The 13,153-nt window shown below is 40.9% G+C and overlaps 1 protein-coding gene across 3 annotated transcripts in view; it reads left to right on the forward strand.

The window, feature by feature from the left end:
- Positions 1 to 1,243: 1,243 nt before the first annotated feature.
- Positions 1,244 to 13,153, forward strand: part of TET1 (tet methylcytosine dioxygenase 1) — a 130,258-nt gene continuing 118,348 nt past the window's right edge. For 2 of the 3 annotated variants that reach the window (XM_032609252.1, XM_032609251.1), the window contains exon 1: positions 1,353 to 3,260. In XM_032609252.1, coding sequence (XP_032465143.1) covers positions 1,353 to 3,260 — 1,908 coding nt within the window. Of the gene's footprint in view, positions 3,261 to 13,153 lie in introns of all 3 variants that reach the window. The other variant, XM_032609250.1, reaches the window with a different exon arrangement.

Here is a 13,153-nt window from a genome sequence, read left to right on the forward strand (position 1 = left end):
TCTTATTTGGGGTCAGGGAGGCAATCTGAGGAGACAAAAATGCAACTGATGACTCTTAGTCCCGTTTCGTTTTCTCCTCTTTTCTTACTTTTCAAATAATAGTTGCTTATCTAGTATGCTTTACTGTTCTAATTATCTCATTTTCTCTTTATTTCCAATTTCTTTGCCTAGGCATTGATCATGAAACTTTTGGGACCCTTGGTAGATGGGAGTTTAGAACCATCAGTCTTTGGATTAAGTCGGGTGAAAGAGGAAGGAGGGACATCATTTCTGGGTGTGGGCAGTGCCCGCCACAATGCTTTCCTTATACAGAGGAAGTACTCAACAGTTATTTGTTGGACCTGTGAGTCTTAGTTGTAACCTAATCTGTAAATACTAACTCCCAAGAGTTTACGCTACTTTTGTGTGCATGTATAAAACTCAAAATTTGTGTATGGTTAATTGGAATATGGTATTAATGTTACTGGATCTCCAAAGAGTAGAGTTTCTTGGATAATACAAGCCTCTTCTTCCTCTGGCTTTACCAGCTTTACTGTCCAACAGATGATACCTCTGTCTGTAGGGTGATGTGCTGAGGAAAGAGCTTAAGAGATAACTTTTTAAGTATCCATATTTGTAAAGATTAGGATTTGAGCTTTAAACTACATGTAACTGCAGTAGTTGTGGTTTCTTTTTTTTTTTTTGGTTGCATTGGGTCGTCCCTGCTGCGTGCGGGCTTTCTCTACTCATGACGAGCAGGGGCTACTCTTTGTTGCTGTGCGCGGGCTTCTCATTGCGGTGGCTTCTCTTGTTGCAGAGCATGGGCTCTAGGCGCGCGGGCTGCAGTAGTTGTGGTGTGCAGGCTCAGTTGCTCTGCAGCATGTGGGATCTTCCCGGACCAGGGCTCGATCCCATGTACCGCGCATTGGCAGGCAGATTCTTAACCACTGCGCCATCAGGGAAGTCCACAGTTGTGGTTTCTAATGTAAAGAAACTCCCATGCTTAACTTATTCAAACAACTTCATCACCTTAATCAGTTGTCACAGAAATTAAAGTTAAAGGAGCTTTATTTGTGAATCCAGGATTTATAGGATACTTTAGTATGTTTTATGTCTATTATATTTTCCTTTTACAGTCAATATTCTCAGCTCCTTAATTTTAATTAATACTTGCTAGTAAATATTCTATTTCAAATGAGGGAATGCATAGGAAAAAGACTCACTCCCAATGTTTTGTCATTGTTATTTCAGACCAAAACCTCCTGCGACTGAGCACAACCATAGTGCATCCGGATTCTCCTCAGAAGTGAGACTTTCCAAAGGACCAATGATTCTTTTCCTCATGCCCTTTCAGTTTTTCCTGCTCCGTAGCTATGTCTCGATCTCGCCATGCAAGGCCTTCCAAATTAGTCAGGAGGGAAGATTTAAACAAAAAGAAAAACAGCCAACTGAAGAAGGGATCTAAGCCAGCCAACAAAAATGTGGCGACAGTCAAGACTGTGAGCCCTGGAAAATTAAAGCAATTAATTCAAGAAAGAGGTGTTAAGAGAAAAACAGAACCCAAACTGCCTATGCCAGTCAGAAGCCTTCTGACAAGAGCTGGAGCAGCACGAATGAATTTGGATAGGACTGAGGTTCTTTTTCAGAACCCAGAGTCCTTAACTTGCAATGGGTTTACAATGGCTCTCCGAAGCACCTCTCTTAGCAGACGACTCTCCCAACCCCCAGCGGTCATAGCCAAACCCAAGAAAGTTTCACCGCCTAAGAATCTAGGAAAGCAACATGAGTGTGATTATAAGGTACTTACTGACATGGGAGTAAAGCACTCAGAAAGTGATTCAGTCCCAGTGCAAGACCCCTCAATCCCTCCTGATATAAAGAATCTAATTGGCATACAAAATGCAACATTAACAAAAAACGAGAGCCAAGAGACAACCCAGTCTTGGTCCCAAAGTGTGGAGGATTCCAAAATAAATCACTCTACTCATAGTGGCCCTGCAGCAGAGGTTCTTTCTGGGTCATTGGAAGGGACACGTGGTGGTGAAGGACTATTCTCTAGAGAGACATTGAATGATATTATTGATTCCCCTAGAATGTTTGCTCAGGACACTTTCTGTGTTCCTTTGCTCCAAAAAGCAGCCCTCAGGGTTACCTCTGAAGGAAACCCCAGCATTCAGTTAGAAGATTTGGGTTCACGAGTAGAATCTCTTAAGCTATCTGATTCTTACCTGGATCCCATCAAAAGTGAACATGATTGCTGCCCCACCTCCAGCTTTAATAAGGTTGTACCTGAATTGGACCTTAGAAACTGTTTGTCTATTGGTGGGTCAATATATCCTACCTCATTAATACAACTCCTCTTGGCAGGTTCAGAACAAGAAACCCTTGGTGCTAAACCAGATCATCAAGAGGTACTCAAATCTACCCCAGATGAGCAGGAAGTTGCTGATACCACCCCTGTCCTAGGACAGGCCTTTAGTGCTGTCCCACATCAATGGGAAGTTCCTGGTGCTAACCCAGTTCATGGAGAGCCTCTGGGTCAGACCCCAGACCCACCAGAGATTCCTGGTGCTATTCCAGTCCAAGGAGAGGTCTTTGGTGCTATCTTAAATCAACAAGTCCTCGGTATGGTTGGTGGTACTGCCTCAGACCCCGATATCTTTCTTCCTGCTCCTCTTAACCCAATTGCTACCTGTAATGCTCTCCCAGAATGGCCTGAGCCCCAGAGCACTGTTTCATCTGGGCTTGAGGTCCAGGGCACTATGCAGATTTTGCCTTCGGGCTTAGGTCACACTCCTCAACCATCATCAAACTCAGAGATAAGTTCGGTACCTCCAGCAATGGCTATAAACAATATAGAAAATAAGAAGAAGGTTCATATAAGCTTTCTGCCAACTAACACTCAGGGGTTCACAATAGCCCCTGAGAGAGGACTCCACCATGCTTCACAGGGCATTGTCCGCCTCTCCCAGGCCAGTCCCAGCAAATTGGAAGGAGAGAGCTCCCAGATCAGTGCCACCAGCATGGTTGACATCAACACCACAGTGGTGTCTAGGCCAGTGTCACTTGTCAGTACCTCCTCTTCTCCTTCCTACACAACTTTGCTACCTACTTTGGAAAAGAAGAAACGAAAGCGATGTGGGGTCTGTGAGCCCTGCCAGCAGAAGACCAATTGTGGTGAATGTACCTACTGCAAGAATAGAAAGAACAGCCATCAGATCTGTAAGAAGAGGAAATGTGAGGAACTGAAAAAGAAGCCATCCATCATTGTGCCTTTGGAGGTAAGTAAATACCCAAGGGGCTGGGGACACCTGTGAGACTTAGTAGTGTGATTTGTGTGGAGACACTTTGCTTCTGTATTACATCCTTTTGCTTTGGTAAAATGTTGCTTTAAGTTGCCTATAGGAATTTGTGGACCTACCTGAAGTACGTCTTGGGCACTGAGTGATGCATTAGCTTATTTTTAGAATTTGTCTCAGAAAACTAGAACATAAACATTTTCCATTATAAGTTTTGATGGAGAATAGGGAAATTGTATGAAATGTGGTTTTGGAAAGATTTCCACTGTGCCTCATTTTGGCCAGTTGTGTGTCTTTTTTTGGGAGTTACAGATTTAAAAATTAGGAGCACAAAGTCACTAACTGTCCTGCAGCCTGAGAAACCAGAGGAATTAAACTTCTTTTCTTTTGAAAGAATAAAACTGTCTCTATCTTTAATCTTAAAACTTTGCCTTGGAGGTATAGTAATGATAAAGCTTTCGTCTCAACTTCTGGCTTGTGATTTTCACCTGCTCACAGGATTGTTGAGATTCAATGGTAATCAGAAGTTGAAAATGGTTTTTAAACTCCAAAGTGACATACAAACATTTGTACTTATTATTACAGTTATGAAACTAAGGTAGTAAAAATATTGGTTGCCTTAGACTTTGTTTAAAGGATTTTATGGAGGTTGGTTAATACTCAAACTTGCTTTAATTAAAGCAAACTTGCTTTAATTAAAATACCTGTCAGCTATGGTGTTTTATGATTTTTAGATTACTCACTTGAAGTTATATTTATTTTGAGTCTACTATGAATATGGGTGTAGTAGAATAGATTAATTTAAAATATTATGAACTTAATTTCAGTCAACCTTTTTTCTATTTCATTCTGGACTTAAATTATGTCCAAAAATGCTGACTTCCTATTTGACTGACACATTGCAAATAAGAGATCAGGCATTTAGCCAATCATGTATTGATAGCATTTAATATTTCTAAAATATTTTGTTATTATAAATCTTACTGCAATGAACTATCTTCTTTACTCAAGTCACTTCACACGTGTGGGAGTAGATCAAAATGTGGCCAGTAACTTAATAGTCTACATACTTACATCTAAAACACTTAGTAGCAATATTTTTATAACAAGAGTGATCTCCCTGATAAGCTCCTGATTTGTAACATTGCCAATAGACATTGTTGTCCATTGTTGCCAAAGGTACTCTATCTCTAATAGGTATAAACAAGTTTGTTCTCTTCTTTTTTTTTTTTTCGGTACGCGGGCCTCTCACTGTTGTGGCCTCTCCCATTGCGGAGCACAGGCTCCGGTCACGCAGGCTCAGCGGCCATGGCTCACAGGCCCAGCTGCTCCGCGGCATGTGGGATCTTCCCGGACTGGGGCACGAACCCGTGTCCCCTGCATCGGCAGGCAGACTCTCAACCACTGCGCCACCAGGGAAGCCCTGTTCTCTTCTTTTCTAAACTGGCTCCTCCTCTTGCATTACATTTTTGGTTAACAGCTTACTGTCTACACGGTCACCCAAAATGGAAAATTCAGTCATGTTTAATGCCTTTCACTCTTGTAGTATCTCTTGTTCTACAACATCAGAGCACTTCTATCTCTCCATTTTCTTGGCTCCAGCTGTAGTTGAGCCTTTATCTCATACCGGGACAATTTCAGTGTCATCTTTATTATCAGCAAGTATTTATTGCACTTCTACTCCGGGTTGAGGGCACCAGCTATTTGGGAAGTCAGGATGTTGAACAACAATTCTCCTTAGGTACAGTTCAAGTTTTCTTTCTATAACCCTGTTTCTCCTAGTTTAATACATTTAGTGCTCTTCTGTATATGTAATTTATCTCACTCAAAACAAAAGAAAATAGAGCAAAGTTTTCAGTGCCTTCCAGTTGTAGATGAAGCCTAGCTTTCTTAGCATGGAATACCAAGATTTTAAAAATATATATTTATGTATTATTTTTTGGATGTGTTGGGTCTTGCAGCACGTGGGCTTCTCTCTAGTTGTGGCGTGCAGGTTTTCTGTCTCTAGCTGTGGCATGTGGGCTCCAGAGGGTGTGGGCTCTGTAGTTTGCAGCACGTGGGCTCTCTAGTTTAGGCACGCAGGCTCAGTAGTCGTGGCATGTGGGCTTATTTGCCCCGCAGCATGTGGGATCCTAGTTCCCCGACCAGGTATCAAACCTGGGTCCCCTGCATTGGAAGGCGGATTCTTTATCACTGGACCACTGGTGATGTGGGAAGGTGCCAATATTCAAGATCTTGGCATGACTGATCTCCTCTGTCTTGTTTGCTGTCACTTCTCACATTATACTTGAAGTTTCAGCTGTATCCAGCTACTTATATATCCCCAAGCTCACCGTGCATGATCCTGCCTCAGTGTCCTTGCTCATGGTACATATTCTTCCTTTCCCTATCTGACAAGACTCCACCCATTCACTCACCCCTCCCTGTGCCTCACCTGTATCTGTGCATGTTCCCCCGGTTTCATTCCAGGGGACTTTGTTTTTCTAGTGCCTATCTAGCCTTGGTACAGTGATAGGTGCTAAATAAACACTTGTTAGTTAAATGAAAAGAATATATTTGTAACTCAAATAATCAGGTTTAGAAATTTAGATGTTGGCATGTGGTTTATTTCTGTAAACTTGCTCTGGCAAGCAAGTGTGACTACTGTTGTCAAGGTCCATCCGTGTGAGAAAAACCAGTATTTGTTAATGAATGAATGAATACCTTGGCTGTAGCTCACAATCTCCTAAGCAGCACATTCTTTATTAGAAACAAAACAAAAAACTCTTTTATTTTGACATGTCAGTTTTATAGAAATATTGCAAGAGTAGTATCGAGAATTTGGTTTATCTTTTAGCCAAATGATAATATTTTATCATATTACTTTATATCTCTTTTTAGCTCCTCCCCATGTGTATATTTTTTTCTGAATCAACTGAGAGTAAGGTTTTCATAGACATGATATCCCTTTATCCTTGCATACTAGAGAATACATTTCCTAAAAACAAGGATATTCTCTCCTATTATCAAAATTAGCAAGTTAAAAAAAAAAAAAAAATTAGCAAGTTAACATTGAACCATTATTATTTAGCCCACAGACTTTATTCATATTTTGCCTATAAGAAAATATCCTTTTGACCTCCTTTAATTTGGAATAGTTCCTCAAACTTTTAAAACAACTTTACTGAGGTATAATTGACATATAATAAACTGCATGTATTTAAAGAGTAGTTTGGTAAGTCTGACATACGTATACACTGTGTGAACATTACCACAGTCAAAATTCATTACTCCCCCAAATTTCTTTGTACCCCTTCATAGTCCCTTCTCTCCTACCTGCACCCTTTCTCCTCAGGAAAACACTCTTTCTGTCACTATACATTAGTTTGCATTTTCTAGAGTTTGATATAAATGGAATCATATAATATGTACTTTTTGTGTGTATGTGTGTGCACTGAGTGATGCATTAGCTTATTTTTAGAATTTGTCTCAGAAAATTAGAACATAAACATTTTCCATTATAAGTTTTGATGGAGAGTAGGGAAATTGTATGAAATGTGGTTTTGAAAAAATTTCCACTGTGCCTCATTTTGGCTAGTTGTGTGTCTTTTTTTGGGAGTTACAGATTTAAAAATTAGGAGCACAAAGTCACTAACTGTCCTGCAGCCTGAGAAACCAGAGGAATTAAACTTCTTTTCTTTTGAAAGAATAAAACTGCCTCTATCTTTAATCATTACATTAGTTTGCATTTTCTAGAGTTTGATATAAATGGAATCATATAATATGTACTTTTTTTTTTTTTGGTTTAGAATAGTTCCTCAACATTTGTTTTTAATGACATTGCTTCTTTTGCAAAGTGCAGATTACTTATTTTGTCCCTCACTTTGGGTTTGTCTAATGCTTCCTCATGACTAGATTTGGATTATACATTTTTTGTATGAATACCTTCTTACAGGAGGGACGTAATGTCCATTTGTCCGACTATTCATGATCTTAATTTTGATCACTTGGTTAAAGGTAGTGTCTTCCAGATTTCTCCATTGTAAAATCAGTATTTTTCACTTTGTATTTAATAAATATCTTACAGAGAGATCAAGACATGTAAATATACTGCTATCCCTCAAACTTTCACTCCCCAATTTTAATGTTCATCAGTGATTTTTGCCTGATAGTTGCCAAATTGTGGTTCTGTTTCCATTGTTTCTTCTAAATCTGTTAATTAGTTTTAAACTCCAAAGAAGAGCTTTTTCTTCTTGTTTGTTTCAGTGTGAACCTGTAGATTTTTGTTATATTCAGTAAGTTACACTCCTTTATTATCATTACTTATTTTGTTCCTCAAATTTCCCCAAATCTGGCCAGGGAGCACCTTCAACCATTGTTTGAATAATTCTTTATTTTCTGGGACAAGTGTTCTAAGGTTTTCTATTTTCCATCCTGCCCCAGACCAGATGACCAGCTGTTTATCCAAGGAAACTTGGTTCTTTTTGGTGGAGAATGATACTTAGAAACCAAGATCTTGTTAATAGGTATTATCGTTGTTGCTGAAATGTCAGTGGTGTGTTCAAAAGTTAGAATATGCATATGTTGAATTAGTTCTCTCTCTCTCTCTCTCTAACACACACACACACACACACACACACACACACCACCCTAATGCTTCAATGTAGTTATGTTGTTCATTTGAAATACAATTTTAATTATTTGTTTATTTTCTATTTCAAAGGTCCCCTATAGTTGATGATATTCATATTCTCTTGCTTTCCCCCTCCCCCAAAAGATCGCCCTTGCCCCTGACAAAGCTGATTCTGAAGAATGTATTGTGTTGTCCTTATACTGAACTCTGACAGTAGAGAGACTTACGCATCCAACAATGCGTGGAGAGGCAGAGGAGAACATAGGGAACACTTCTCTGAGGAATTTCATTCTGAGCGAGCAAGGAACAGTTGTACACTCATTTGTTTCTGTCTTCTTTTGCTTAATATTATGTTTATAAGATTTGCCAATAATGTTGCTTATAATTATAGTTGTTCATTCTTGTTGCAGTGTAGTACTCCATTGTATGTATATATCACAATACCTGTATCCATTCTATTGTTAATGGGAAGTGAAATGTTACAGTACAGAACAGAACAGTAGAATGAGCATAGCAGTACTACTATGGATTTTTTTGGGGCGGGGGGTTGTGGGCTGGCCACGCAGCTTGTGGGATCTTAGTTTCCCCACCAGGGATCAAACTTGCCCCCTGCAGTGGAAGCACAGAGTCCTAACCACTGGACCACCAGAGAATTCCCTGGACACGTTTTTTTTTCTATGTGGAAGTCTCTATAGTATTTTTTTTTAACGGAACTTTTAATTTATTTATTTATGGCTGCGTTGGGTCTTTGTTGCTGTGCGTGGGCTTTCTTTAGTTGCGGCAAGCGGGATCTACTCTTGCGGTGGGCGGGCTTCTCATTGCAGTGGCTTCTCTTGTTGTGGCGCACGGGCTCTTAGCACGCGGCCTTCAGTAGTTGTGGCACAGCAGGCTCAGTAGTTGTGGCGCACCGGCTTAGTTGCTCCGTGACATGTGGGATCTTCTCGGACCAGGGCTTGAAGCTGTGTCCCCTGCATTGCAGGGGGATTCTTAACCACTGCGCCACCAGGGAAGCCCCCTGGACATTTTTATAAAAGTCTTTTGGTGACTATATGCATGCATTCTGTTGAGTGTATTTCTAGGAGTGGAATTTCTGGGTCATAGAATATGTGTATGCTTAGCTTCCATAAATATTACCAAACTGCTGTGATTGTTCCAATTAAGACTCTCATCAGTAGTGTATGAAAGTTCCACTTGCTCCACATCCTTGCCAACACCGGATATTTTCTGTCTTTTTAAAAAAATATTTATTTTCTTTATTTTTTTGGCTGCATTGGGTCTTTGTTGCGGCATGTGTGCTTCTCTCTAGTTGCAGTGCACGGGCTTTCTCTAGTTGCCGCAGCAAGCCCTGCTCTTCATTGTGATGCGTGAGCTTCTCACTCCGGGGGCTTCTCTTGTTGTGGAGCACGGGCTCTAGGTGTGCAGGCTTCAGTAGTTGCAGCACGTGGGCTCAGTAGTTGTGGTTCGTGGGCTCTAGAGCGCAGGCTCAGTAGTTGTGGCACACAGGCTTACTTGCTCTGTGACATGTGGGATCTTCCTGGAGTAGGGCTCGAACCTGTATCCCCTGCATTGGCAGGCAGATTCTTAACCACTGTGCCACCAGGGAAGTCCCAATTGTGCTTTTTAATGAACAGAAATTCTTAACTTTAATGTAGTCCAGTTTACCAATCCTCTCCTTTACGATAACTTTTTATTTCCTGTTTAAGAAAATTTATTTGGACTTCCCTGGTGGCACAGTGGTTAAGAATCCGCGTGCCAGTGCAGGGGACACGGGTTCAAGCCCTGGTCCGGGAAGATCCCACATGCCTCGGAGTAACTAAGCCTGTGCGCCACAAATATTGAGCCTGCGTGCCATAACTACTGAAGCCCGTGCACCTAGAGCCCGTGCTCTGCAACAAGAGAAGCCACCGCAGTGAGGGGCCATAGCACCAGAAGGAAGAGTAGGCCCCTGCTCGCTACAACTAGAGAAAGCCCGCGCGCAGCAATAAAGACCCAACACAGCAAAAATAAAATATAAAATGAATAAATAAATTCTTTAAAAAAGAGAAAATTTGGTCTGTTTTTTGCAAATTCCAAGGTCATGAAGATGTTCTTTTTTGTTTTCTTCTTAAAAAGTTACTTTTTAAAACCTTTCACATTTAGATGTACAAACTGGAATTGACTTTTGTGTATCACATGAGATAGGAGTCAAGATTCATTCTTTTTCATAGGGATATCTACTTGACCAGCACCATTACTGAAATGACTATCCTTTCCCCACTACAACATCAACTTTGTCACAAATCAAGTGATTGATTAGTTCTCAATCTGTTTCTAGACTGTTTCATTGGCCTTTTGTCTATTTTTCTGTCTGAACTCTCATTACTAGGCTTTACAACTAGTCTTGCTAACTGGTAGTATAAGTCCTTCAGTTTTGTTTTCAATATTTATTTGGGCTATTTTTTTTGTTCTTTGTATTTTCATCAAAAAATTTTTTTTTAATATGTGTATTTATTTGGCCGCACTGGGTCTTAGTTGCCGCGTGTGTGGGGGATCTTTGTTGCTGCATGCGGAGTCTTTTTTTTTTTTAAATAAATTTGTTCATTTTATTTATTTATTTATTTATTTTGCGGTACGCGGGCCCCTCACCGCCGCGGCCTCTCCTGACGTGGAGCTCAGGCTCCGGACGCGCATGCCCAGCGGCCATGGCCCACGGGCCCAGCCGTTCTGCGGCACGCAGGACCCTCCCGGACCGGGGCACGAACCTGCGCCCCCCGCCTCGGCAGACGGACCCCCAACCACTGCGCCACCAGGGAAACCCTATTTATTTATTTTTGGCTGTGTTGGGTCTTCGTTGCTGCGCGCAGGCTTTCTCTAGTTGCGGAGAGCAGGGGTTACTCTTCGTTGTGGTGCATGGGCTTCTCAATGTGGTGGCTTCTCTTGTTGTAGAGCATGGACTCTAGGCACACAGGCTTCTGCAGTTGTGGTGCACAGGCCTAACTGCTCCGCGGCATGTGGGATCTTCCCGAACCAGGGCTCGAATCCGTGTCCCCTGCATTGGCAGGCAGATTCCTAACCACTGCGCCACCAGGGAAGCCCGCGGAGTCTTTTTAGCTGTGGCATGCAAACTCTTAGTTGTGGCATGTGGGATCCAACTCCCTGACCAGGGATCGAACCCAGGCCCCCTGCATTGGGAGTTCGGAGTCTTAGCCACAGGACCACAAGGGAAATCCCTTAATCAAAATTTTTGAATCAGCTCGTAAATGTCCACCAAAAACCCTGTTGGAATTTTTATTGTTTGTGTTGAATCTATACATCAGTTTGCAGTCAATTGCTCTACCACTGAGCTATACCCCCTCTCATCAGTTTGAAGAGATTGACATTTTTTTTTTTTTTTTTTTTTTTTTGCGGTATGCGGGCCTCTCACTGTTGTGGCCTCTCCTGTTGCGGAGCACAGGCTCCGATCGCGCAGGCTCAGCGGCCATGGCTCACGGGCCCAGCCTCTCCGCGACATTCGGGATCTTCCCGGACCGGGGCACGAATCCGTGTCCCCTGCATCGGCAGGCGGACTCTCAACCACTGCGCCACCAGGGAAGCCCCGAGATTGACATTTTTACAATATTGAATCTTCCAGTTCATGACCATACATAGTATCTTTATTTATGACTTACTTTCTTTCAATAACATTTTGTAGCTTTCAATATAGAGTTATTTAGTTTGTTTTATTTTTAGGTATTTGATATAAAAAAATTTTGGTATTTATTTTACACACATCAATGATTGAAGCCCACTTACTTTGATAAGTAAGAATATTGGTAAGCAAATATATTTCATGTATTTGTTCCTCACATCAGAATTATTTTACTTATTATTGAGAGTTGGAGTGAGAAAGAGAAAATACATTTACAGTTTTTAAATGTTAATATTTTTATTATTAGAATTTTTATTTTATTATTTATTTATAATAATATATATATTAATTTATGTATTTTGGCTTCGTTGGGTCTTCGTTGCTGTGCGCAGGCTTTCTCTAGTTGCAGCAAGCGGGGGCCACTCTTCCTTCCAGTGCGTGGGCTTCCCATTGCAGTGGCCTTCCCCTCTGTAGAGCACGAGCTCTAGGCACCTGGGCTCCAGTAGCCATGGCACGCGGGCTCAGCAGCCGTGGCTCACGGGCCCAGTTGCTCCGCGGCATGTGGGATCCCCCGGACCAGGGCTCGAACCCGTGTCCCCTGAATCGGCAGGCAGACTCCCAACCACTGCGCCACCATGGAAGCCCTATAATAATATTTTATTATATGAAACAAATGTACATTTTAAAAACAGAACTGTTAGAATTTTTTTCTTCTAAAATATACTTAGCCCCCAAAGGCATATGCCATTTCTCAGAATGTTAACTACTAATGTCTGGGAGAAGTAAAAACAATTTTGATCTACTCTTATTTTTGATCATAGATTATATTTTTGTCTCCCAATTGTTTCTTTTAATTGAACAACGAGGTGATTAGATAGTCTTCCCAGTGATCTCTTTGGCCAAGAGATAAAGTGTTATTTTTTGCCAAGTTTAGTTCAGGTTAGTGTTCTCCATATTCAGAAATACAGTTAATTAAAACCATTAACTTTATAACTCATAGTCATCTAGGAATTTGCTCCTGGCTAGGTATTCCTCATTTTGCATTTGTAATTTAGCATACTGAGACATATGCATTATTCTATTTATTGAATAGTGAGTGATGTTAAAAGGCGGGGGAGAGGTGCTTTTTAGGGACTTAAAGGGTAGGTGCTTTGGCCAGGCTACACTTTCACACACTTTTTAGTATGTTCAAAAACAACGACAACAAAACACAGTTGTTTGTAGATATGCTTCTGAGGGCAGTGTTTTGAATTATATATCTATAGCTTGATGATTTGGTATAGTATCACACATTTAAGTAATATGAATTGAATGACTAAGCAGTTTGTGAGTTGGTTGCCAAAGTGAAATAGTCTCTTAATATTTACTCCAATTAATCTTTTTTGTTTCTTGGGTTTTTTTGTTTGTTTTTGTTTTGCCATGCCAGGCAGCTTGTGGGATTTTAGTTCCCCGACTAGGGATTGAACTTGAGCCATGGCAGTGAAAGCTCCATGTGCTAACCATTGGACAACCAGGGAATTCCCTACTCCAGTTAATATTGATTTTTTTCCCTCCAAATATTAAAGGGTTATTATATGCTTGGTTACATTAATAGCAGTATATTAGATAACACTGTAAAATGTGCTATTTATTACCATGCTACCATCTTAGCTAATA

Source organism: Phocoena sinus, chromosome 16 (genome assembly GCF_008692025.1).
Source record: "Phocoena sinus isolate mPhoSin1 chromosome 16, mPhoSin1.pri, whole genome shotgun sequence".
Taxonomy (NCBI): domain Eukaryota; kingdom Metazoa; phylum Chordata; class Mammalia; order Artiodactyla; family Phocoenidae; genus Phocoena; species Phocoena sinus.